The sequence below is a fragment of the Talpa occidentalis genome, unplaced genomic scaffold (assembly GCF_014898055.3).
Source record: "Talpa occidentalis isolate TD23 unplaced genomic scaffold, MPIMG_talOcc4v2.1 talOcc4.6, whole genome shotgun sequence".
Taxonomy (NCBI): domain Eukaryota; kingdom Metazoa; phylum Chordata; class Mammalia; order Eulipotyphla; family Talpidae; genus Talpa; species Talpa occidentalis.
Window position 1 is genome coordinate 87,762,145 of NW_023604972.1, and position 26,301 is coordinate 87,788,445.

Consider the following 26,301-nt stretch of genomic DNA (forward strand, 5'->3'; position numbering starts at 1 on the left):
ACGGGTTGTTTCCTTCCAGAATTGATTGATTGTTTTTGTTCAAAAGAATTTTAAATTCATTTTTCCAAGCATTAAACTTGACAGATCAAACAGCAGTTTATTTGTTCTCCATCGATTGTTTTAGGCTTCAACCCTTTGTACTGTAAAGTTACATTTCCAAGTTAGAAAGTCACCTTTTTTATTATAGCCTAGAGGGCTGGAGAGACTCAGTTTTCTTGTTTATTTAACAGATATCCATCAAAAACCTATTATTTGCCAGTCACAGTTCTGGGTATTCAGGATAATTAGATAGACATTACCTTTGACTTCAAGGAGCCTACTGTCTAGTTTGGGAGGTAGGCAATAAATAAATAATTACCAAACAATGTTAGACATGTGAATTTATGATAAGGCCTATAAAGAAAGCCTACAGAAGATGGATGGAACCCAGTGGTGTGCAAATGTTATGACTTTGTTGAATTAACATTTGTCAGGTGTAGTACAGGCTGCTGATGTGAGTTATGGTTCAACAGATCACAAAAGAAATTGAAATAAAAGAAGTTTGCTCATAGGTCCTGGAGGAAATATATGGCATGCCTCCAGGGGTCACATGGAGAAGTCAAGGCAAAGTGTAGACAGAGAGACAGGAGCTGGGGCACATGTCCTTATGAGGACCTACGGGTAGAGTGCTAAGGCAGGAACCGTTAGCCTCAGATGAAAAGAGCAGTGTTTTTGCAAGTCCCACAGGGTTCTTATTAAGGGACACATAAGCCATACAGACACTGGGAGACGGGGGAGGCTGTTGATCACAGATGCGTTGGAGAAGTCAACATCTGCTTGTGACTACAGCTGCTCTCCAGGGCACGTGCTTGTGTGAGGGCTTAGCAGAGCAATTCTTCAGGTCAGACACTAGGCAGAAAAAGACCATCTACCTCACAAAATCTCATAAGGATTTATTTATTTATTTATTTTTTTTAATAGAGGCATGTTATTTATTTATTTATTTGTTTGTTCTGTTTATACAAGCACTGGGTACAGTCAGAAGCGCCGGAGGGTGAGAGAATTCACCAGAGGCAGAGTGGGGAGCAGAGCAGGCAGAAGGACCGAAGTACACTGCTGAGGGGAGCAGCGGGCGGCAGGAGAGGTCTGCGTGCCATGTGGGACCCTCCTCCGGGGGCCGGGGAGCAGCCGGGGATCGAACTGGTGCTGCAGAGGCCGCGGGCAGCTTCGCAACCCAGCGCTCAACCACTGCGCCACCGGGGAGGCCCTCTCATAAGGATTTAATGAGATGATACATGTACAACAATATCTGCTTTAAATAAGTACTTATAAATGTTAACTGCCACTATTATGTTTGTTGTTGCTATGAACATAGCTGGTCATTAAAGATTCCTTTGTCAGAGAGCAATTAGGAAACCACTGAAGATTCTAAGCAGGGATGTACTGTTATCAGATACTTCATTTAAAAAGCTCTATGCTATGCTAAACGAAGGATGCTTGGAGTGTTGGCAAGAGACAAAATGCGAGACCAGTTGGGTGACTATGTCAGTATCACAGGTGAGAGATTTGGGTAGTTTAGCTGGTTATGGTGGTGGAAACAGTAGGGAGTGAACAGATTTGAGCTCTATTTTAGAGGTGGAATTGAGAAAGTTGTTGAATTTCACATAAGGGAGGTGACAAAGATGATGACTTGAAATAATTTCATTTCCTGAGACCAGGAAGAAGGGAGGGGAGGGGAACCCACTTTAGAGATGGGGCAGAGGGATGGAGTATTTTTTGACCTGATAAATTACAGATTTGAGTATTCAGTTAACGATAAGAAACTGGAGCCAGATCAGTGCAAGAGATCTTTATTTGGCAATTACTAGTATAGAGATAGAATTTAAAACTGTGAGCGTAATCAAGCTTACCTCTGGGTGAATGTAGATAGGGAAGAGCCTGGGCATCAATGGCAAGTGGATCTCAGGGCCCGGCAGGTGCTGTAAACCCTTCATTGCTCTCCCAAACCACAAAACAGGGAGACAAGCAGTTATGGGAGCAGTCCAATAGGTGGGAGAAGGAAGGTAGATTAACATCTCTACTCTCCTGTCAGGCACTGTGGTGCCTTTTGAAGAAAGACTCAGTTAAGGGAGTTACCTTTGCCTGTTTTGCATCCAGGTCTTTCTCTGTGAGCACTTATTATGGACAGATTGATTGTTCTAGGTGTTAGGAGTAGCATGGAAGAATTTTAGGTCTGCAGGAACATAATTAGGCAGATAAAAGAAATACATGAATGAACTAAAAACAATTAAAAAGTAAATGTGCTCATCTGTATCCAGTTTACAGCTGGAAGGTAAAGAAGGAACAGGGAAGGAAATGCCTGGAGTGGGGTTGAAGAAGCCAGAAAAAGGCTTACAGAGGAAATTTGAATTTGCACAGAATACTTATTTGTCTGGTGAACACAACTGTATGCGTGACTCTCTTACCTGGCCACTTACCAGCTGTTACTGGTAGACGGCAGAATGCATGATACGATCTAGAGAATGAGGATGCGGATCGAGTAGCCTGACTGGGGTCTAGACAAAGTGGGCCACCATTGTTTGTAGCTTCTTAACCAGAGGAAGGTGATGGTAGTATCTGCGGAGCCTTTTTTTTTTTTTTTAAACTTTTGACAGTTTAAAGTAAGTAATCTGGTGTCCATAAAAGTTGAAGGCTGTATATCAAGTTAGACATGTAGGTTCTGGAATTAATCTTACATTTGCTTCACTTATTACCTTGGTGTCCAGATAATTTACTTAACCGCCCCAGCCTCGTTTCCCTCTATGTAGAATGAAGACACGAGTAGTTCTTACCTTGGATTGAGCACAGTGTCGGGTGCATACTAAGCATTCTATTACCACTAGCTGTTGTTATTAATAATAACCTATTTAAAATCATGGAGAAATAATTAGGTGGTAATTGCTTCAGTTTTTTGTTTTTTTTTTTTTTTTTTTTTGGAACCATGTCATAAAATTTATTATCACAAATTGCTTTGGGTTCTGTCTGTCTTTAAAAGTACATATTTATACCTCTTTGATTAGTCATCCTTGGGAGTTAATTTGACACAGACTTACATAATATGGTGGATCATCAAAAGTTTCCTTTTCCTGCTGTTTCGGTAAAATACTGGGCAATTTTTAAAAGAAAGCATTTTATTTTATATATTTATGGATTTGGAAGCAATTCCTTCTGCTTCTGTTTGCTCACTGAATTACTACAGTGTAGCTCGAAGTCAGTGATTCTAGCTGGTATTATGTGTCAAGCATTAAAGATGGTCAGTTGCAAAATATATTAAATCAAAGAAGCTGAAGAGTCTACCATCTGCCCAGCATTGGAGAACTGTAACAAGGGGTAAATAAGGTTTTGCTCTTATTTAGGAATACCCAGGTCACAGGTGGAGACTGGCTTGAAACCACCATGAGAACCCAATTCTATGGATTGTCTCCCAAGGGGTTGGCCCACTTTGTCTAGACCCCACTCAGGCTATTCTGTCCACATCGTCATTCTCTAGATTGAAATGTCCATTCTGCTTTCTACCTGCAATACTCAATAAGTGGCCAGGTAAGAGAGTAATGCTGCATGTCCCTAGTAGAAAAGACATCAAAATTTAAATGACATCAGCACAGTCCTTACTCATAAAATGAATTTCAAGTACATATTCTTACCCAACTTTACAGTTTTTGAATATTTTATTAGAAAGTCATAGTTCATGAGTAAACCATCTAGTCAGAACAGAACTAATAACCAGAGCAAGCCCATGCTTCATGCACACCCAACTTATAATTGGATAGGAACTTCCATGGCACTCATCACAGAACCATTTTGTCAATACTCACTTATATGCATGATCTAAAGGACAGTGTCTTCAAGCCTTTGTGTATGTTACCTATGACAGCTTATTCTTGGGATGTAAGGCGGGGTCTCAGTAGTCACTCAGAAATGGGAGGTCATAGATGATATCTTCATTAGGAGCTGTGTTAGGTACAAACACTTTTTTCGTTATACCAACCTCATCATAAAAGTATGTTGTCTGTGGTTGAATCTTATCGTATACAATTTTGCTTGAGGTAATTGGGATGAGCATTATATAGAAGTCTTCATTGGCAAGGCCCTGTGGTCTCTTAGGTCAAAATTGAGAGATAGAAGATGTGGCATCTTAGGAACCACTGGTGTTAATTTTATGTACCTCCCTTTCTCCAGTTTGTAAAAAAACAAACAATTGCCCTTGTTTTATCAGGGACATTAAAAGGAGTAAATTATATGTTTACTGAAGTGTTTTGCACTTATTTTGTTTTACTTTTGCTTTACTCTGTAGAAAATCTGGGGTAACGGACTACTATGCATTGGATGATAATCATGCCCTTCACTTAACTAGGAAGATTGTGAGGAACCTAAATTACCAGAAGAAGTTGGATGTGAGTAGGATATGATCCTTTATCTTTTATCTTACTGAAAAGCATCTTGACTTACATTGCCTCGAAATTATGTCTTTAAACTGGTTAAAATGATTTTTCTATATTTCTGCAGGTAACCATTGAGCCTTCTGAAGAACCTTTATTTCCTGCTGATGAATTGTATGGAATAGTTGGTGTGAACCTTAAAAGGACCTTTGATGTCCGAGAGGTATGTAAAGTGGAACCAAGAGCTGTTAATCCAGCTGTCAGTCCCTTTATATCCATCCATCTTCAAAGCTAAAGTCTGTTTAGATGTGTCCTGCCTAGATGTGTCATGTTGTGGATCTCAGTAAAGATGTAAGGGAAAGATATCTTTCCATAGTGCAGGTGTTGTTATAGGGCAACCCCGATATAAAACGGGTTGCCTGGCTGTGGGTCCTCACCCCCGCCCTTACAAGGGACTTATTAATACTCCACTACAGGCACACACAAAAGGTTAATAAAAGGTTTATTTACAAGGGAAAGGGAATTAAGGAAATGTACAACTCAGGGAGAAAATAGGGAAATAAAGTCTTTAATGCGTCCTACCCTATCTGCCGACCTGGAGACCCAAAAAGCACTCTCTGAGCTGGCTGGAAGCTGTGAGCTGGCGGAGAGTCAAAATGGGGGACCCCTCCAAAGCCCACGTGTCTGGCTTTATACCAACATGGCTGCTTAACCCCACCCTCAGGTCCCAGCCACCTTCCCTTTGGTGGTGATGGGATTTGGAATTTCCAGTGTCTTTGGCTTTGGCCTGGGGTGGGGGGTGGAGTCCTCAAAGCCTGTATGGAATTAGCTTTAGGACATCTTTTTCCCCTAACAGTATCCCTGGTGTACAGTAAATTCTGCAAAAATGAATGAATGAATGAATGAATGAATGAATGAATAAAAAGGGAGACCCTTTCATTGCACAATGACAAAACTTGGCTTGTTCTAAATAGTACTCCATATCCCTGTTGACATTAGGAAGGACACATTTGGCAACTTCACAATTTTCAGCTATTTCTTTTCAGCATTCTAATTCTGGGAAATGTGTGAAATGTCTATTAGTTGTTGGAAAAAAATACCCTTTAGATCAATATGACAGTAGCAAAGAGTAGATTTTTGATTACAGTTAGAGACTTTACTCTGAATACAGATTGTTAACAGTCTTATGTAGTCTAGATTGGCAATTTTTAGCTCTTGCATGTAGTCTTTCATTTTGTTCAGTATCCATATTGAGCACAATAATTTTTAAATTAGGATATTATCTTAAGATCAGATTCTATGCGAGAAGCTTTAATATTTTAAGTTATTTTCTCCCTTGACTATAAAGTTAATATGTACAGATGTGAAAAATGTAGAAAATACAGGCAAAAATAACGTTGTTTTTAATCTTACCACCTGACAAAGCAGCTACTAATTTGATGTTTTGGTACCTTGTGTATGTATACGTTTTTATGTAGTTATGATAGTACAAACATACACATATTTTCAAATTCTTCTTTTCCTGCTTGAATTATAAGCAGTCCCCTATTCTTTAAATATTTTTCATGCAACACTTACCTTGGCTAGATTCTAATTCCTGTAATAGTGCTTGCAACATGTTAGACTAGGTTCAGCACTTTTGTAAAGTATTGAAAGGTTCGGAGTGGTAAAGAAGAACCAGGCCAAGTTTCTCAAAGGCAGGGAAAATTTATTGCGCCCCTGGGTGGAATTCACGGTGAAGTCATACACGTTGCCAGGGGGAGGCAGGCTTTTATAGGGTGAGGAGAGATCAGGTAGGAAACTGGATTTGTACGGAGGGAAAAAGTTTGTAGGGCCCGAAAAGATATGTAGGGCGGGGAGAGGCTCATTGTCTGATTTTTCTAGGCAGGCTTCCGCATTCCTGCCCCCAAGTGGGCTTCCTGGTGGGCTTTTGCATTCCTGTCCCCTGCATTGACCTTTCAAGTATAATCGTGTTGTTTTTTTTTTTTCCCTAAATCTACATGGAAATTGAGGCTTAGAGATTTTAAGTACCAGCCTATGAGTCTACTTTGCGGTGGCAGAGCGGGGAGTCAGTGCTGATTCTTCATCTCAGAATTATTTTCTTAGGTTCCTTCCCTACTAGTTCCTCACATTTTCACAACATTGTCTCATCTTTGCAGAGTGAGAACTGACCCTCAGAGGAGTTAAGTGACTTTTTGATTAAATCCTTGAGCCTTCCCCCATATATTTCAGCAGCCCCAGCAGCTCTCAGTCTAGCCACCAGCCACGAAGTCTCTTCTGCTTCTCTTGTCTGCAACATGATGCTGTTGATTTTGTAGTAAAGTATAAAATCAGAGCCCACAATGACTTCAGGCCATTGCTTTGCATGTAAAGTGAAATTCTAGTGAGAAGAATTTCTGTGTAGGGGAAATTTTGTGGAAACAACAATATCACCATGAGTTTGTTTGCCTTATATATAACCTTAATGCAAAAATTCTTTTGTTGTATGATTTCTCAGGAACATTGTTATTTTTCTTCTTAGGTCATTGCTAGAATTGTGGATGGAAGCAGATTCAGTGAATTCAAAGCCTTGTATGGAGACACAATAGTTACAGGTATAAAGATGAAGTATTGAAAATATGACTGATTTCTGTTGCTTTGAAAATAAGTGGTCTCTTAAGGCTTTGATACTCTTGGCATAAGCTTTGTTATTTAGAACAGCACAAATGTGTGAGTCAGTATTCAAAAGGAGCTGTTTTGTAAAGATCATTTGTAGTTGAATGGCCTCATGAATCCAGAGAATTTGAAATGATGATGACTGTTTGCTGTGATATAGGCCCTTGTCCTTGACTTTGTGGCTTTAGCTATAAAAAGATTCTTAACTGTAGTAGAATTAGCAGAAGTATTTGTAGTTCCCTCTGTTTCTCTAGATAATGCTAATTACTTTGAAAATTTCACACTGTCTCCTTTGTTCTTTCGTCTCCAATGAGACTTAGAAGTTTTCTGTGATGATTCACTTTCCCAGAAGGAAGCAGAGTGAATTAACCCTTCTCACAGCCTCAAGGCAGACCTAATGTCGTGCAAATACCAGGCAGAGAATATGGAATACCAAGTCCGAGGAATCAGATTAGGCTGTTTATAAAAGTTAATTCATTCATCTAAAGTGTTAACTTTATAGACCTTTGGAGAAAAGGATTTGAAAGATAGACGCTAGGCTCATGCTAATCTCATAAAATTTGTGAATTTTATTTGGTCTTGCAAAGGCTGGAACATGTAGTTGTTAATATGAATACAACATATCAGAGGAGAAAAAACTAGCTGCAGACATCCAAATTGCCAGTGCACATTGAGACTTCAGGATAAGTCACAACACTTGGTCTTGATTTATGGGTGAGAGAGGGTTCACTCTGCTACTGGAATTTATGTTTTTGTTTGAGGTGTTTAAGTGATTAAGAGCTTTTTGTTTGATATATAGACAGGATTTGTCACCCAGTAGTTGAGGATGTAACCCTCATTGTGTAGCAGCTTAAAACAAGTAAAAGCTTTTTCTGCTTCTTTCTCAAAGATGGATGGGGCTGTCCTCAGTATTTATTTTTATGTATTTGCTCCATATGTTATAGGGCAGGGAGAAGGGTAGTCCAAACCCCGCAAACCTGCCTATTCTATGTAGGGTTCTGCCATCCGCCGCATCAATACAAAACATATGAGACTTTAATGGGAAAGAACTTTAATAAAACTAGGAAACAATACAGGAAAGGCAAAGAGTCTAGTTTCTAAATGAAGCACCCAAAGTTACCCTTCCCCTCGTGGGTAAGAGTCCATCCAAATGGGAATGGCCCAGAGCAAGGCCCCAAAGCCTGCCACAAGTCTAAAGCATCTTCCAGTGGGGACCCACAGAAAAGGGTCAGAAACAACCAGACAAGCCCGGAAGGAAAAGAGCAAAATCAACATCAAGATAAAAGCTGCCATTGTCACCTCCCCATGGGTCTCACCCACATCTGTGTCACCCAGTCCACCACCAAAAGACAAGCGCAGTTTCTTCATGTGTCTCTAGGCTCCATGCGCCTCCTTCAGGTCTCCTGGCTCCATCCTGCTTCCTTCCTCAGTCTCTTCTGCAGCTTCTTCTCTCCCTGCTCAGCTCCTCCCTCCCTTGGGTGTGGCAGGGAACCTGGAACTTCCCCCTTTCCTGGGGACCACCCTGTTACATATACATGCTAAAAGACTTGTGGCATTGTTATAGGGCAGCCCCTATTGAACGGGTTGCCTGGCTGTGGGTCCTCACCCGCGCGCTTAAAAGGGACTTATGAATACTCCACTACAGGCACACACAAAAGGTTAATAAAAGGTTTATTTACAAGGGAAAAGGAAATAAGGAAAATGTACAACTCAGGGAGAAAATAGAGAAATAAAGTCTTTAATGCGTCCTACCCGATCCCACGACCTGGAAACCCAAAGGCACTCTCAGAGCTGGCCTGATGCTGCGAGCTGGTGGAGAGCCAAAATGGGGGACCCCCCCCCAAAAGCCCACATGTCTGGCTTTATATCATCCTGGCTGCTTAACCCCACCCTCAGGTCCCAGCCATCTTCTCTTTGGTGGTGATGGGATTTGGAATTTCCAGTGTCTTTGGCTTTGGCCTGGGATGGGGGTGAAGTCCACAAAGCCTGTATGGAATTAGCTTTAGGACATCCTTTTCCCCCTAACAGCATCTTTGTCTCCTAGAATACCAGGGGTAGATCTCCTTTCCTCTGTCTCTTCTTAATTGTCCTGGAATACAAGTTAGGTTGGGGAAAGGGAAGAGGAATGAAAAGAAGAGGGGAAGGAGAGGGTGAGGGGGAATGAAGAGGGCGAGGACATTGGCTGGATTCCCAGTTCCTTGTGGTGGGTTGGGATGCAGATTGCCTTGCTAGACCATTTGGGAGATGCAGCAAAGGTGTGGGCTGGCATTTTAGGTCTGAAAGACCAAGAAAAATCTAGGTGACTGTCAAGTCATTGTTTCACTTTATCACCCTAAATTAGCCGTTTAGAAAATAATAACAAAGTAAGAGAAGGCCAGAGTGAAGAATTTAGTGTTCTGGCTAATTGTAGGTTGACATTCTCTCTTATCCATTTTTTTTAAAACAACTTTTGATTACTTGCTGCCTGTCAGTCACCACATAGGCTATGCCTGTCCAGCTTGTCCTTGAAGACAGGGCCTTGTTGCAGGAAAGTGGGAAGCAGTTTTCTTTGACCCACTTTAATAAGCAAAGTTTATTGACTCTTGGGTTCCAAAGATGCTATTGTCATAAGTACGTTTGTTGAAAATCACTCTGGGAAGGTCTCTAGGGAATTTCTTCAGGCATCCAAAGTAATTAGCCTCCTGAAGTCACCTGGAGTGTCTGCTTTGCCAAAGAACAAACAGCCCATTGCCCTTTTTTCTTATTTCACCTGTGTGTCTGTGTGTATGGGGAGTGCTGAGGGTGGTGATGGAAGTGGTGAGATATAATGAAACTTAGGGAAAGGAGAAAGAAAAAAATATGAAGACCGAGAGAATGAAAATGGAGTGATTAATTCTTCCTTGAGACCCAACTGGTTTCTTTCTTGGTTACTACTAGGCTTGATTTTGTTCCTGCTTTTATTAAAAATTGGCCTGTGTTGGGCCTTCCCTGGTGGTGCAGCGGTTGAGGCTGCCCGTAGCCTCTGCAGCGCCGGTTTGTTCCCTGGCGCCGCCGAGGGTCCCACAAAAAAAAAAATAAAATAAAAAAAAAAAATTGGTCTGTGTTGAGTTCATCCCTTTTATTTCAAGGACCTGTCATTACCATAGGCATTTTTAGGCAAGTTAGTCACCTGCAACTGGCCTCAGCTCTGATTGTTGTCCATTACAGGGCTCTGCATCTGTGATCTCTTAGACTTCAGGATCTCCTTGGTCTGGTGTACAGTGGGCACACAGATATATGTTAAAATGAATGAATACACTAAGTCATTTAACCAAACCAACTAGCTGGACAATTTCACATATAACACAACTCTTTCAAAGACTCAGACTGTGACATGAGTGGTTCTCTACCATAGACAAAATCTCCACATTTTATTTTTTATTTTTATTATTAATTAATTAATTTATTTTTAAAGGTTTATTTATGCATGCAAGAACTGGGATACAGTCCAGAAGTGGTGAGGGGTGAGAGGATTAACCAGAGACAGAGTGGGGAACAGAACAGGCGGATTGACTGAAATACACTGCTGAGGGGAGCAGTGGGTGAGTCAGGAGAGGTCTGCTGCACCATGTGGGTATCTCCCTGGCCAGGGATTGAACTTGTGCTGCAGTGGCGGCAGACAGCTTCACAGGTTGTGTCTTAATCCCTTGCGCCACCAGGGAGGCCTCTCTCCACATTTTAAACTTTGATTTGAATTTAAAGAATGTTTAAGTGTCTCTGTTTTGTGAATCAAATCTTCTGAAATAATTAAATCTTTTTTAAAAATTTTCCTTTAAGGATTTGCTAGAATATTTGGATATCCAGTAGGTATCATTGGAAATAATGGAGTTCTCTTTTCTGAATCTTCAAAGAAGGTAAGTGCTATTAAAAATGTTTCAAAAATTTCTGTTTCAATTTAAAACATAGCTAACTTTAAAGCTCAGGTAATGAATAAAAATTTATTACATAAAAGTTTTAAAATATTTAACCAGATGCCTTAGTAACCAAAACGCTGTGTGCACATGTGAGCATGTGTGCATGTGAGCATGTGTGTTTGTGCTTGTTAGTGTTTCAAACAGTTTTTATTGAGGTTTGCGTTAATATGATGAACTATCTGGAGCACTATTAAAAATCAGGTGTTTGTTTTAGGAAAGTTGTTATAAGATAATTGAATTATAACTGCTGTGTATGACACGTACATATTCAAACACTGTAGGAACTCTTCCCTTGAAAGTGTTTTATTCTCTAGTGCTCCATGCATTTGAGGGATTCAGACATAGGAATTCAGGTGACTCTGAGAGGTGATTTGTTTTTTCTCTTCTTCTCCATTATAGTTTTCATTTGATTCTATTTTCCTTTTTGAAACAGGGAAGATAATGAGTTTCAAATTACTGAAAGTCTGGTTTTATTTATTTATTTGTTTGTTTGTTTGTTTTAAGATTTATTTTTATTTATTTATACAAGCACTGGGTATAGTCAGAAGTGCGGGAGGGTGAGAGAATTCACCAGAGCCAGAGCGGGGAGCAGAGCAGGCAGAAGGATCCAAGTACACTGCTGAGAGGAGCAGCGGGTGGCAGGAGTGGTCTGCGCGTCATGCAGGACCCTCCTCCAGTGGCCGGGGAGCAGCCGGGGATTGAACCGGCGCTGCAGAGGCTGCGGGCAGCTTCGCAACCCAGCGCTCAACCGCCGCGCCACCGGGGAGGCCCTGAAAGTCTGGTTTTAAAAGCAAATTCTTAAATATCTTTTTGGCTTAGTACTCAGTATTATACATCATCTCAGATTTACCTAAACTTGGATAAATGTAGTTCATTCACTTACTTGATAATGTTTTCTTAAGAAAAAGCATTTTCTTAAGAACCACTTTTCCTCTTGAAATGATAGAGTAAATAAGATAAAGGGTCTCTTATTAATATAGGTAATAGGAAATTAGCTCTTTCATACCCTAATGGAAGAAGAACTCATCTTTGGTGGAATGTTTTTACCAATTAAGTCAGTTTCTATATTTTGATATTCAGAATAGCAGTAAGTGAAAAAGCAGTAAGTAAAAAAGAAAAAAGAAGAAAAATCACCCACATTCTTACCAGAAATAACTGTTAGTAATGTTTTATTTTGGTTGTGGTTGTTATGGTTCCTTAGCTTTTCTATTTTTTTAAACAAAATTGATGATGCCATATACGTAGAGGTTTTGCTTGTTTTCCTTTAATAGTATATGTAGTGAATGTTTCTTAAAATGCGAAGTATTCCTGAAATACTGACTTAATGAATATATAATATTTCAACAGAGCAAATGTCAGACTGAGGCCAAACGCCATCTTGTTGCATTTGTTGGTTGGCACAATTAAGCCCAGGAGGAGTTATGTTGGCTTCAGCCTGACAGTTAATTTGTTGAAGTAAGCCCCAAAGGACTATGTGATTTCCTCATTCTTGTATTTGAGGACGAGCAATCACTGTGATTTTGTACTTGCCAAGGCATTTCCGGAAGTTAAAGGGATCTGCAAATAGAGAGTAAAATATAAAAGGAGGTAGTTTATAAGACTTTATAATCTCTAAAAGATCAGACAAGGAATAGTTATATTTTTATGTCATTAAGTAATTTCCTAAGATCAAGGTTAGAAGGTGTCTAGCACTCATCCAAACTCCTTTCTATTTGGATGTGTTGTGAGAAGGATTTATTTTATTATCACCTTGGTGCAAGAAAGAATATCAGATCATCATCAAAATGTAAATGTCCAAGAAGTGTTTAGATTCTTTTTTTAAGAGGAGAATTACAGAATTCTCTTCCAGTAAGGTTTAGGAAATCTCTTTAACGAGCAGTTCTGTTTTCTATTACTTAAGTTTTGCTTGCTATTTGAATGTTAGTGATTGACTTCATCACTGACCCAGCAGTTGGCCTGCAACGTGGGCCAGTGACCACACAGGAGACGGTGCAAAAGCACTGTACAGAAGAGCCAGAGGTCCTCTTGATACAGTCAGCACTCAAGTCCTGCTGTTACTGTTACTATGAGTCAGACTAGCCAAGCAAAGAGCACTCTGTATTATCTTTGACTCTGGTGTGGGGTTGTAGGATGCATGACCATTGCAGATTTGTTCACTCTTCTTTAGAAAGATTTTTTATCTTATTTGCTTTTAGGGGCTCACTTCGTCCAGTTATGCTGCCAGAGGAATATTCCTCTGCTCTTCCTTCAAAACATTACCGGTAAGGAAATAGCTTGATTGCTTTGGTTGCATTTATTCCAGAACTACACTATCCAATATGGCTCATACATTGGACAGTGCAGATATAGAACCCTTCCATGCTGGCAGAAAAGTTGTATAGGATGTGTTCTTTCTATCTTTAAAGGTTGTTTTTTTTTAAAGATTTTATTTATTTATACAAGAGCTGAGGTACAGGCCAGAGGCGCGGGAGGGTGAGAGGACTCACCAGAGACAGAGCAGGGAACAGAACAGGCAGACTAGTGAAATACACTGCTGAGGGGAGCAGTGACCGAGACAGGAGAGGTCTGCTGCGCCATGTGGGTATCTCTCTAGCTGGCCGGGATCAAACCCACGCTGCAGAGGCTGCAGACAGCTTCACAGTGCTGCTCTCAACCCACTGCACCACTGGAGAGGCCCTTTCTTTAAAGGTTAATGCTTTATGACTCTTAAATATTTGGTGGAGTTTATCCATATGTTCTGTATGAGGTAATTTCTGAGTTACATGCATCACAAACATTCAGATGGCCCCCTTTGCTCCTTCCCGTGCATGCCTATACAACCAGACGGCAGCACTTCCTGTGACCAGTGACCAGTCACATCCTCTGGTCACTGTTCCAGGGTATTGTCTGATGAGTGTCTCCTTCCCAGTACTTTGCTCCCCTTAAAGGACATCTCTTTGGATTTCATGTTCTATAGATAATCTTCAAATGGCAGATGAAATGATTTTGAAAGTCTCTTTTGGTTCTGGAGTTCTTTTTTTCTAGAAATCTTCATCTGGTGGTACCCCTAACTTTGAGATATTTGGTTAAATGCATTTAGAGAGGAGTTATGTCCAGATTGTGACCTGAGAGGATCCTATGTGTAAACCTTGTAAAAGAGCAGATAAGAAGGATTCTGAAGCTTCACTAGGCTTTCTAATAATGATTCATGATTTTTTAGCTGCCAGTAAGTTAAACCTTGTACTTGGGAGATTCCTACATTTTGGTTTTGTTAACTGTCTTGACTGGGTTTGGGGGCAGAAGAGTAGAGATTGAATTTGGTTTGCAACATTACATTTGGGGAGCATGTCCAATATTCACTTGAAGATATATAGTGGGTAGGTGAGTAAATTTTGAGCACAGAAGATAAAATGTGTGTTAGCTAGAGGTGAATAGGTAGGTATCATCAGAATATGGATAGGGCATAGAAAATCATGGAGATCGATAAGAACACTGAGAGAAGAGGTCTCAGGGATAATCTTTGGGTTATTCTGTTTCTTCCACAGAGATGAGAGTAAAGGAATTAAGGAAGTATGATCATATTGTTCTGTTTTGTTTTGTTTATGGGAGGAAGGGGAAGGATTGAAGAAAATCAGGCAGCATGGCCTCGGTGTTCTTTTTGAATACAAAATCACTTACAGGGAATAGAGAAGTGGGGGTGGGGTAAGGGGCAGTGAGGATTTGAAGAGTGGTCCTTCTAATACCTTGTTGGAACTGACTTCTGCACATGAATCCCATCACCCATAGACACTGTTCTTGTTCTTTCTCTCAGGATTTATGGTTGGTAGAGAGTATGAAGCTGAAGGAATTGCCAAGGATGGAGCCAAGATGGTGGCTGCAGTAGCCTGTGCCAACGTGCCCAAGATAACTGTCATCATTGGGGGGTCCTATGGGGCAGGCAACTATGGGATGTGTGGTAGAGCCTATAGGTACGTGGTTGTCATGATTTTCTTTGAGAGAATCATATGTCAAGTATAATTATAATCATCAGTTTATTTCAGATTTACTTGAATATAGAATGGTATTCACAAATCTTTTTTTTTCCAACAAGAACCGGGGTACAGGCCACATGTGCGGGAGGGTGAGAGGATTCACCAAAGACACAGCAGGGAACAGAACAGAGTGAAATACACTGCTGAGGGGAGTAGTGGGCAAGACAGGAGAGGTCTGCCGCACCATATGGGTATCTCCCAGGCCGCCCAGGATCGAACCGGCACTGCAGAGGCTGTGGACAGCTTCACAGTGCTGTGCTCAACAGCCTGTGCCACCAGGGAGGCCCGGTATTCACAAATCTTGATCAATTATACCATAATTTGTATTATTAGGAGTGGTGAAGTTAAATTTAATGCTAAAGGGAAGAAATTCCAATGAGAATCAGAAATATTTTGAGATAGCTGATACTGAAAATACTACCAATCCTAGCACGTACAATGTGGCTAGTCTTGCTTTGAGAGAAGCGTATAAACTTAAATAGAATAGAATAGAATAGAAGTTAAGTCTGAAAATCAGCCAGCCAAGCAACCAGCTCAAGAAGTTCAAAGAAGGCAGCATATTAGACACAAGAAAAATAGAATGCAGGATGTAGTGAAGAGCAAAGAAAGTAAAGAAGAATCACTGAAGCCCAGAGTTGAGTGAAAATGAAACCAAACTTGATAATCCTTTGGTAAAACTAAAGAGAGAAGGCATATATAACCAATGTCAGAAATGGAAGCCAGGACATGAGGGTATTATGAGGGTATTATGAATACTTTTATACCCCGCAAATTAGATGAGATGGAAAAATACAATTTACCAACATAGATGCCAGACTTACCTGGAGAACTTAAAAACCCTACCACATGTCAGTCCCACGACTGGAAATTTGTCTGGGGTGGGTTCCAAGCTTTGGTATTTTTTGGTAATCCCCAGATGATTATAATATGCAGCTACAATCAAAACCACTAATTTAAAAGATAAACATGAGCCTCTAGGAATATCTATATTGCACAGTGAACTAATTTAATCATTCTTCCCCCAGCCCAAGATTTCTCTACATGTGGCCAAATGCTCGGATCTCCGTGATGGGAGGAGAGCAGGCAGCCAATGTGCTGTCCACAGTAGCAAGGGACCAAAGAGCAAGGGAAGGGAAACAGGTAAATTCCCTCTCCTCCCCGTCTCTGGATTTGGCTTGCACCAAGGAACCTCCTGGAGGCAGGAAACAGAGCGCCAAGTATCCCTCATGTTCCAGGCTTGGGAGTGGTGTTAGGAGGGGGTTCAACACGTAGGGTCTGCCTCTATTTAGAGGATGCTAACTTGGAAGCCGTTTCAGCTATTTAGACTTGCACATTTTCTCTCTCTTTTTTAGAGCCACTTCCTTTAAGGTGTCTTCTTTGTGGTAATTTACAATTTTCAAGAAAATACTTCAGAAACTCAGCCTATGAGTGCCAGTGGCATACAGATGTTTGATTCTTAGTCATGTACAGTTAGTGAGATTTAAATAAATCTGATTTACTTATTTGATTTCAGAGCAAAGCACCCAGTTGTTTTTTCAGCTTTACTTTTAAATGGTTAAGGATACCTTGAGTGGGAGGGCTCAGTCATCTGACAAGAAGTGGCGTTATTATACTGTGAAAGAGTAAAGGACGAAAAACAGGGCACTGGAAGCTGATGAAAGGCAAATCAGCAAGTGGTTGCTTTTAACATGGATTCTTTTGTTTGTGTCTCCATTGGAGTCTTCTGAAATTTTGCACTGATTTTTGTTAATTATAACTTAAGTATAATATTTTGTGTAAGCACCAAGCATTAAAATGATTGAGGCATCTTCCTGAAATTGATGAAGAACACTGTTTCGTCATAACAGAGTATAAAATGCAGGGCGCCCTGCCTTCTCAGATTCTCAGTCCTGCCATTCAGGGATCAACTGGTCAACGTCCTCATTTGTGGAGTGGGGATAATATAAAACCAGAGATTGTCCCTGGCCCTGAATGCATCCACCCACGCCTCACATCTCTGTTCGTCTTTTCTAAGCAGAGGAATTCTGCAGACTTAACGTATCAGATTCGTGTTAGCACTAACATCAAAGCAAACACTAAGCTTTACTTACTGTGTGTGTGGAGAGGGAGTGAGGGAGCATAAAATGACATTCTACCAAGTATCCACCAGATGGTCTACCTAAACTAGCCCAGCATGGTGATCTCTTATTGAATAGTTGTTCTCTGATTAACTTGATAAGCAGATATATAATTCATCTATTTTTATATATGGAAGAAAAGTATAAGCTTTTAATGATTTTCCCTTAGAGTTCTTAATTTATAAATTATATAAACCACTAAAGTACATAAAAGAAGATTGGATTTGTTTGAAATTCATTTTTTTTTTTTTTTGGTGTAAAATATACTCAATGGAAAATGCTTTTTGGGCGTTCAAAATTAGTGTGCATGAAGATTTTTACATTTGAATTATCACCTATTTCTGGCAAATCTGATGAACAAACTATTAAAGTTTTTAACTAATGAAAATATCTTTCCACTATATGGGAATTTTCAAAAGAGGTTGTTCAAGGTGTGATTGATGTTTTACCCCTCTAAGGTACAATTTCTTTTCAATATTGGCTGTTTTGAACAAAAATCCCCTAATTTCTCCACCTTTTTAAACAGAAGCTGCTAAATCCAATGTGCCCCTTTTGTTATGTAGTAGAATTCACCCCTACAGTTGTATTCTGCTGGAATACAATGATAGGTGATGTTCTTAGCTTTGACCTTACATCAAATGGCCTCTGGATGTTGTCTCTGATAAGGGAAATGGGATGGTGCACTCACTTGATACTGATGTCTCAGTTGAGATCATGTGTGTTAACATATTGCTTGTAATCTGGGTGAATGTGGGTTGTAGCATTATAAACCATGAATTCTGTTGCCACGCTTTTCTTTTCTTTTTTTTTTTTTTTAAAGATTTCTTTTTTTTTAAGATTTATTTATTTATTTTTACAAGCACTGGGTACAGTCAGAAGCATGGGAGGTTGAAAGAATTCACCAGAGGCAGAGCAGGGAGCAGAACAGGCAGAAGAACCAAAGTACAATGCTGAGGGGAGCAGTGGGCAGCAGGAGAGGTCTGTGCCCCATGTGGACCCTCACCCGGCCACCGGGGATCACACCAGCGCTGCAGAGGCTGAGGGCAGCTTCACAACCCAGCGCTCAACTACTGCGCCACTGGGGAGGCCCTAAAGATTTATTTCTTTATGCATACAAGAGCTGGGGTGCTGGCCAGAGATGCAGGGAGAGGGGGGAATGGTGAGAGGATTCACCAGAGACAGAGTGGGTAGTAGAACAGACAGATCTACTGAAATACACTGCTGAGGGGAGCAGTGGGCGGGACAGAAGAGGTCTGCTGCACCATGTGGGTCAGCTCCCTGGCTGGGGATTGAACTCATGCTGCGGTGGTGTGGACAGCTTCATAGTGCTGTGTCTCAACCCCTTTTGCCACCAGGGAGGCCCCTGTTGCCACATTTTTCTTGATCTTCTCTTGAGTGGCTCTGTTGTTCCATGGAACTGATTTACTCAGGATCCCTTTTCTTTCAGTTCTCCAGTGCTGAAGAAGCTGCTTTAAAGGAACCCATCATCAAGAGATTTGAAGAGGAAGGAAACCCTTACTATTCCAGTGCAAGGTGGGAGCCAGAATCCCTGATGGCTGCATCTGGGCAGACAAGGCAGCAGCTCTAGGGAGATCTAAGCAGTGGGAATGGCCCAGCCTGTGGCAACTAATAAGCAATGTTTGGGCATACTTGATTTTGTACTGTGTCTGTAATGGGAATGCCTGCTGCTGAAATGCCCTTCTCCCAGGCTGGACTGGGGATCTACCCCACTGGTCTGATTCTGCCACCCACTCCCCTTCTTCTCTTATCCCACCTCTATCTGAAGACTGGGGCTGCAGGGACCCTGCAGCTGGAGGTTGAACCCCAGTGGGGCTGGGAAGTTAGGAGTTAAAATCCTGGCTATGTCTCTTTTAGGAATTAGTTCTAAGTTTTGCTTAAACACATAGATTCTGGTGATAGCCCTCTCTGATATTTTGTTTTTATCTCACTCTAAGCATGAGATGGGTTGAACACTTACTGGCACTTGCTAACAAGTATATTCGTGTGTTCAGAAGGTGATCAGTCACAGCCAAGGCCCATGTGTCAATGCCAAGTAATTACCTCACACACCATCACAAATCTTGATTCTGTTTGCTTCTTATGCCATTTAATGAGGTAATAAATTTTCCAGACCTGTCCCAGCTGGAGACTTGTTGGCATGTGCTTTCAGACCATTGTTTTCTACCAACAACTTTAATGTTCTGCATTCTGAAGAGTAATCTAAGCTTCATGTCTTCCTTTTATCCCTTGGGCAGAGAGAAAAAAGAAAATAACTATTTGTGTCTTTTAAAATTAAGTTATGCAGTGATTTATGCCATTGACTGGTGATGGCAAACTGGAGAAAATCAGAAGTTAGAATCCATTTCCATCACTTGAACAGTTTTTGTGGCAGGCGCTGCTCTTAGTACTGGGGGCATAAAGACTTGAATATACTTATTTTCAAGAGCATAATTAGTTTCAGAATTTAAATGATACCCTCAGGATTTTTTAAATGCCTGTTTCTCTTTTTGTTAAATATGCATTTTTCCAAACAAATATACTAGGTATATTTTACTGTGATAGGTCATTGATTACTTAATTAAGAAAAAGCATTTTAAAGATTTTGATTTGAGATACATGTTCTTTAACCATCACTGAGACATATTGTAGCTAGCAGACACAAAAAGGAAATACAAAACCATATGAAAAGTAAGAGAAAGTGTATATTGTGACTCAACTACAGTTTTTTTTTTTTTAATATATAAGATTTTGATTGAAATTCATCAGGACAGTTGAAATATTAAACTTTGAAAAATAGCATATTTTGAGTGAGCCATTAGTTTGTTTTTCAACCCTAGTTGAGATAAGTCATATACTGAGAAAGACTGAAATCCTTTGCTATTTTTATAGTTAAATTATTATTATTTAAATAGATTATAGGCAATGCAGGAGTGCAAATGACTCAGATAGACTTATCTCTGGAAATAAAAGTTGAAAAACAGTATGGTTTTTCTGTTAATCTATAAAATTCTAACCCTTCTGTTAAAACAGACGGTGACTTGGAGACAGCAACTTTCTTTCAAATATTAAAGAATTTTCAAGCCAGTTTATGACACCTCCCTTGGATTTAGCAAATCTCAGCTTACAGTTGAATTCTGTGGTCTATTTAGACTTCAACCTGGCTGGATCTGTCTTTTTCTAGATTTGGGTCATCATCTGTTACTATAATTTCCCATGTCTTTCCTTACAAGTTCTGTGGGCAGCGCACCAGTTTTCTATGCTTAGTTCTTTTTATAATCAGACTTTTATCAGGCATTTGATCAGGGCCTTGCACCTGGAGCCACCTTTGATCTGATGGTGAGTGAAGCGGCCCCAGCATCATCTTGCCTGTGGTGTTCCTCAGCTGATGGTTTCTGGATGGAGTCTGATCAATTGACCGGGTTACAAACGACCAGAGTGGCCTTTTATTATTAGCTGCTGATAGTTCAGGGCCCACCTATGAATGTTTTATGAGCAAGGATTTGATTCATGGCCTGTTGATGAAAGCATGTTTTAATAATTGATGCTGTGTCTAGATCCTGAAGGCAGTTTGTTTAAAGAAAGTAAAATTGCCATGTATTAACAACCTTTAAGAAGCGCTATTTCTCATTCATTTTGCTTTAAAATGTTGATGTTGTTAATGCAAACTAAAATTTTACTTAAAAATTTCTTCTGAAAGCAGATTAAAGCTATTAGTTGTATTTCCTATTGCAGCAAAAGTTAAGAATTACATATGAATATATTTTATTAATAAAATGGAGACTAGTCATTATTTGTCAGCTTAAGAATTTGGGGAGAATATCCTTTTTTAGTAGGGACTTTGGTTTGAGGCTGTTACTTGGATTTATGTGGTTGTCCATATTTTAACTGGAATACTTCAACTTGATTTGTATGTTTGTGTGGGCAGAAGAAAACAGGGAAGTTTTTCTTGAAATAAGTAAAAGTTTTAAAATCTGGGGTTTTTTGATGTTTGTTATAATAAGCAATTTCTGAAGCCATAGCTTCTTCATAAAACGCTCTGTGGGGATCTGGGATTAAAGTCATGACAATTTTCCTTCACTTTTTGTTAAATGTGAACATGGTCTCTGTTGTGAGATTATAGGACGCAGATTCTCATAGGTAGATCCATGTATTGCCTGAGGAAAAACTTCTTGGGGATTTCTGGCCATGGACTGTATAATGGCATACAAATGATAGTTTGGTGGTAGAGTGCTAATAACTCCTTTTGTTCTTTTCTCAGGCTGTGGGATGATGGGATTATTGATCCAGCAGAAACCAGAATGGTCCTGGGTCTCAGTCTTAGTGCTGCCCTCAATGCACCAATCCAGAAGACCAACTTTGGCATCTTGAGGATGTAACTGGAATAGCAAGCGTCTTTCACTGGCCATGTGCCCAAAATTAATACATGAGTAGCCTTAAGATTTTAGACTTTTCAACATGTAGTTGTTACAGTAAAATTGTTTCCTCAACATGATACATTGTACTTTCCTAATGGAAAAAAAAAATCAGTGAAGATATTTATTTGGTAAACCTCAATTCTTTGGAGATTTTCTCAGAAAATTATTTTTTGTGTGGCTCAGCTTTACTACCTTGTAAATTCCAGGTATTACTGAGGTTATGAAAATATAAAATTGTATTTCTATTGAAATGATTGCTTTGCTGATTCTACACAATGATATTTCAACACGGTAATTTTTTAAAGTATTATTTTTCCCTGAAGCCACTATCATGTTCTCTCCTGTAATAGTCAGGTGTTTCATTGTCTGCATGATGGTTCTATGTCCTACCCATTCTCTGCTCACCCAAACCCTTGACAACAGCCCTCTCCAAGGTTACCACTGACCTCCATGTTGCTGTGGGTTTCTTTGCTGAGTTTATCTGACTTAACTCTGCAGCATTCTAATCACTCCAACATTTCTTCCTAGAAATGCTGTGCTTCGTGTCCGTGCTCTGACCCCTCAGGTTTTTTACCGACTTCTCAAGCCATTCTTATGCTGCTACTTTGCAGGTCCCTATGCCTCCACTGACCCCTGTCTCCCACCACCCCTTCACCATTTGTCCTGAGTTTTCATTAGTAATTCATGAATACATTCTCATTCTAGGAGATCCAAATAACAAAAGTATTTCTTCATTTGTTTAAATTGTGGCAAAATATATGTAATAGAATTTGCCATTTTCACCACTCTAATTGTACAGTTCTGGTCATTAAGTAGACACATTCTCACTTCTGTGCAGCTATTACCACCCTCCATCTGCAGAACTTTTCTTCATCCCACCCTGAAACTTGTACCCACTGAATACCCCATAGTCCTCCCCGCCCCCAGCCCTGGCACAGCACATTCTTGAATGTGTGTGTTTCTCATGGCCTGGTTTATTCCTGTTGGGCCATTTCAGCCTTTCTGGCTTCAGTTGCTGGAAGGCAGGTGATTCTTGTACTGACAGTTCCTAACAACGTTCTCCCCTGAGCCCCAGGCCTGCGTGTGTGACATGTCTACTGAGGGTCTGCATGGCTTGTCTAACAGGAATTTTAAGTTCAGTCATCAATTCTGTTGATTTTGCTTCCTATTCTTAAATTCCCTCACTATTTTTGTCTTTCGGGCCTTAGTGTCACCTAGTTCAGTCTGTCCATCACTCTGGAATTAAGATTACCTTCCTAAAGTGCACATCTGGCTATGCTCTTCTCTTGTTGAAATCTTTTAAACATTTAAAAATGTTTCCTTATGGAAGAACCCAGCCCCTGTGCCCTCCAGGATCTTGACCTCCAGCCTCTTCTTCTCATATGCCATGCTCAATTATTCTAGATTTATTTGAGTTCCTAGAACCTACTATGACTTTCCCACCTGAGGGCTGCCATCACCCTCTGCCTAAACTCTATAGCTCTTCCTATTTCTTAAAACACTTAGCTTTTTGTGTCTCTGACTTCCCTGAACTGGATTAGACACTACTGTGCGCTGTTACAAATTGCCATCTACTTCGTCTGTCACATAGTCATCACTTTACTGTACACATTTCTTTAATATTTCCTCCCTCCTGAAGAATGTACGCTCCATGAGAGCAGGGGTCCTCCTGTTTACCCTGTATCTCCAAAGCTTGGCAATTTTAGGTGCTCAAAGCTTTGTTGAGTGAATGAAAAAAATGCATATTGTAATTGATATCCTCAGGCCATGTAGTTTTAAAATAAGTGATTCATGATATAATCAAATACAACTATCAGATGATTTCCTAATAAAATTAATATTACAAACATTTGTGCATGATGTTTAGTTAAGGCTGCATTTGTATATTAGGGAGTCAGTTTTTTGAGATGTGTACACATAGAAGATTACAATTGAAAGGTAAGTTGTAAGCATTTAAACACATTAAACTGTCAGTTAAAATTTGTATTCATGACAAAACAAAATGATTTTTTTTTAAAGATTTATTTATTTATCCAAGCACTGGGTACAGTCAGAAGCGCGGGTTGGTGGGGGGGGGGGGGTGAGAGAATTCACCAGAGCCAGAGCAGGGAACAGAACAGGCAGACTGATGGAAACACACTGCTGAAGGGAGAAGCAGGCGCCATAGGAGAGGTCTGTGCGCCATGTGGTACCCTCGCTGGTGGCCGGGGATCGAACCGGCGCTGCAGAGGCTGCGGGCAGCTTCGCAGCCCAGTGCTCAAGCACTGCGCCACCAGGGGAGGCCCCAAATGATTTTTAAGACTAGATATTTTCTTAGCAGGAACTCTGAGCAAGTCAAAGATTCATGGATGTATCTTAACTTTTGTTATTTAGGAAGGTCACAATCATCACTAAAACCACACCTAAGCTAGATTATTTTATATACTTTGTCTTATTAAAAATATTTATACTTTACCAATATAGGCAGACTTTTTGTTTCCATACAGATTTATTGAAATATGATGGGCATGTGACATTGTATAAATTTAAGTTACACCATGCAGATATTTGAGATATATATATATATATATAGTGATATGGTTATTTAACGTGTTCATCACCGCAAATAGCTATATTTTTTTGTAGTGAGAATATTTTTTTTTTACCAAAAAATCTATTATAATTATGAATCTCAGCCAGGATAACATGAGTAACTTAGAATTTTAAGAAACATAAGCTATTTAGTTTCTAAATTAGCCCCTTTAAATTAGTCCTTCTAAATTAGCACTTAAAGAATGAAGATGAGACAAAATTATTTCTATTTTTCAGTTTTCAAGAAAAATGTTTTGAAATTAAAATTTGTCAGAATAAGATTATATTTTCAACATTGGCAGAAGGTACTGCTGTTGAATGTACAAGTGAAAAATTGGTCATATGTCAAATGTGCTTATTATAGGCAAAGCATGACTAGAGAGAGGCCAGATATGGACTTCATATGCGTGGTAGCAAGTTCTTGAATTATTTCATTAAAGACTTTTTTAGGGGGTGGTAACATAGTCTTGATAGTTCTGAAATGCACTGATAACCTGGAGGAATGAATGCTGACTGTTGTGGTCCAAGCCAATTCTATACTGACCTTTTAATGAATGGTTTGAAATTCAGTATGAAGAAAAACAGCAAGAAAATGAACTAGATAATCATGGCCTCCTGTCATTTTTGTCATTTCTTTAAAAATGTTACAAATTTAAATGCAAGTAATAGTTGATTATGCTATAGTCTTTTTTTTTTTTTTTTAAAGATTTATTTATTTATTTATACATGCACTGGGTACAGTCAGAAGCGTGGGAGGGTGAGAGAATCCACCAGAGCCAGAGCGGGAGCAGAGCAGGCAGAAGGACCGAAGTACACTGCTGAGGGGAGCAGCGGGCGGCAGGAGAGGTCTGCGCGCCATGTGGGACCCTCCTCCGGTGGCCGGGGAGCAGCCGGGGATCGAACCGGCGCCGCAGGGCTGCGGGCAGCTTCGCAACCCAGCGCTCAACCGCTGCGCCACCGGGAGGCCCTATGCTATAGTCTTATTTTGACAAAAAGTCCTAGAAAACACTAAAACATTTGTTTTCATTTAATTCTTTTGTATCTGTAGTCAGGATGGTAAGTGTAAGTTCTTAGAGCTAAATGAAAATTCTTTCCACATTTTATCTTTCTAGGCAAAAGTGCCTTCCTGGTAAGGAGGCTTTTAGCGTAGGTGACTATGTAATTCATCATCAGCTCTGTGACAGTGGGGGGTGAAGGAGGCCTCTACTAGTAATAATACTGGGAAACAGGTGCACCAGCACCAACTGACAGGGCAGATGGGATGTGTGGTTGTTCTCTCTGTAATTCATCGTTATCATGGACTGAGTACTTAGGCTCCCCTTTAAGTTTTGGTAATTCTTAGAAGCTAGAATATCATATTTGTACCTTGTAACTTTTTAGTTGCTTAAAACAACACAGATTTATTCTCTTGTAGTTCTAGAGTCAGAAGTCTAAAATGAAGATGTCAATAGGACTGCATTAATTTTGGAGACTGAGGTATGTACCTTTGACCACCTTTACTCACTTTGCAAACCCTCAGCCCCTGTCTCTGGCAACCGTCAATCTATATGCATGGGCTTGGTTGGCTTGTGAGATTACATGGTATTTATGCTTTTCTGTCTGCCTTATAACACTTAGCATAATGCTGTCAAAGTCCATCCATTTTGTCATAAATGGCAAGATTTTGTTCTCTTTTATATGACTGAGTAGTAGCCCAGTATGTGTGTGTGTATGTGTGTGTGTGTGAGAGAGATAGTACCACAGAGTCCTGTTTCCATATCTTGTGTATTGTAAAGAATAGTGCAATGAACATGTGGGTGGAAATATTTGTTGTATCTGTAGGAATTTTTTGGCAAAAAGTTATTTTGTAATCATCAGTTTCATTTCCCATATTGTAAATGTCTTGACTTCTTTCCATGTCATTTAATATTTCCCCTAGAGTAATTTTGCTATTGTATTTTTTTTTTTTATTTTTTTTTTTATAGAGGCATGTTTATTTATTTATTTGTTTGCTTGTTTGTTTGTTTGTTTATACATGCACTGGGTACAGTCAGAAGCGTGGGAGGGTGAGAGAATTCACCAGAGCCAGAGCGGGGAGCAGAGCAGGCAGAAGGACCGAAGTACACTGCTGAGGGGAGCAGTGGGCGGCAGGAGAGGTCTGCGCGCCACGTGGGACCCTCCTCCAGTGGCCGGGGAGCAGCCGGGGATCGAACCAGCGCCACAGA

General features: G+C 40.1%; 1 protein-coding gene across 1 annotated transcript in view; it reads left to right on the forward strand.

Moving 5' to 3' along the window:
* The window catches only part of MCCC2 (methylcrotonyl-CoA carboxylase subunit 2), a 53,431-nt gene extending 30,063 nt beyond the window's left edge, over positions 1-23,368 (forward strand). Inside the window, exons 9-18 of the mRNA XM_037529551.2 lie at positions 4,313-4,412; positions 4,525-4,620; positions 6,919-6,991; positions 10,848-10,924; position 11,541; positions 13,180-13,245; positions 14,775-14,931; positions 16,020-16,134; positions 18,559-18,644; positions 21,370-23,368. Coding sequence (XP_037385448.1) covers positions 4,313-4,412; positions 4,525-4,620; positions 6,919-6,991; positions 10,848-10,924; position 11,541; positions 13,180-13,245; positions 14,775-14,931; positions 16,020-16,134; positions 18,559-18,644; positions 21,370-21,487 — 889 coding nt within the window. The 3' untranslated portion in view covers positions 21,488-23,368. The remainder of the gene's footprint in view (positions 1-4,312; positions 4,413-4,524; positions 4,621-6,918; positions 6,992-10,847; positions 10,925-11,540; positions 11,542-13,179; positions 13,246-14,774; positions 14,932-16,019; positions 16,135-18,558; positions 18,645-21,369) is intronic.
* Positions 23,369-26,301: the final 2,933 nt, after the last annotated feature.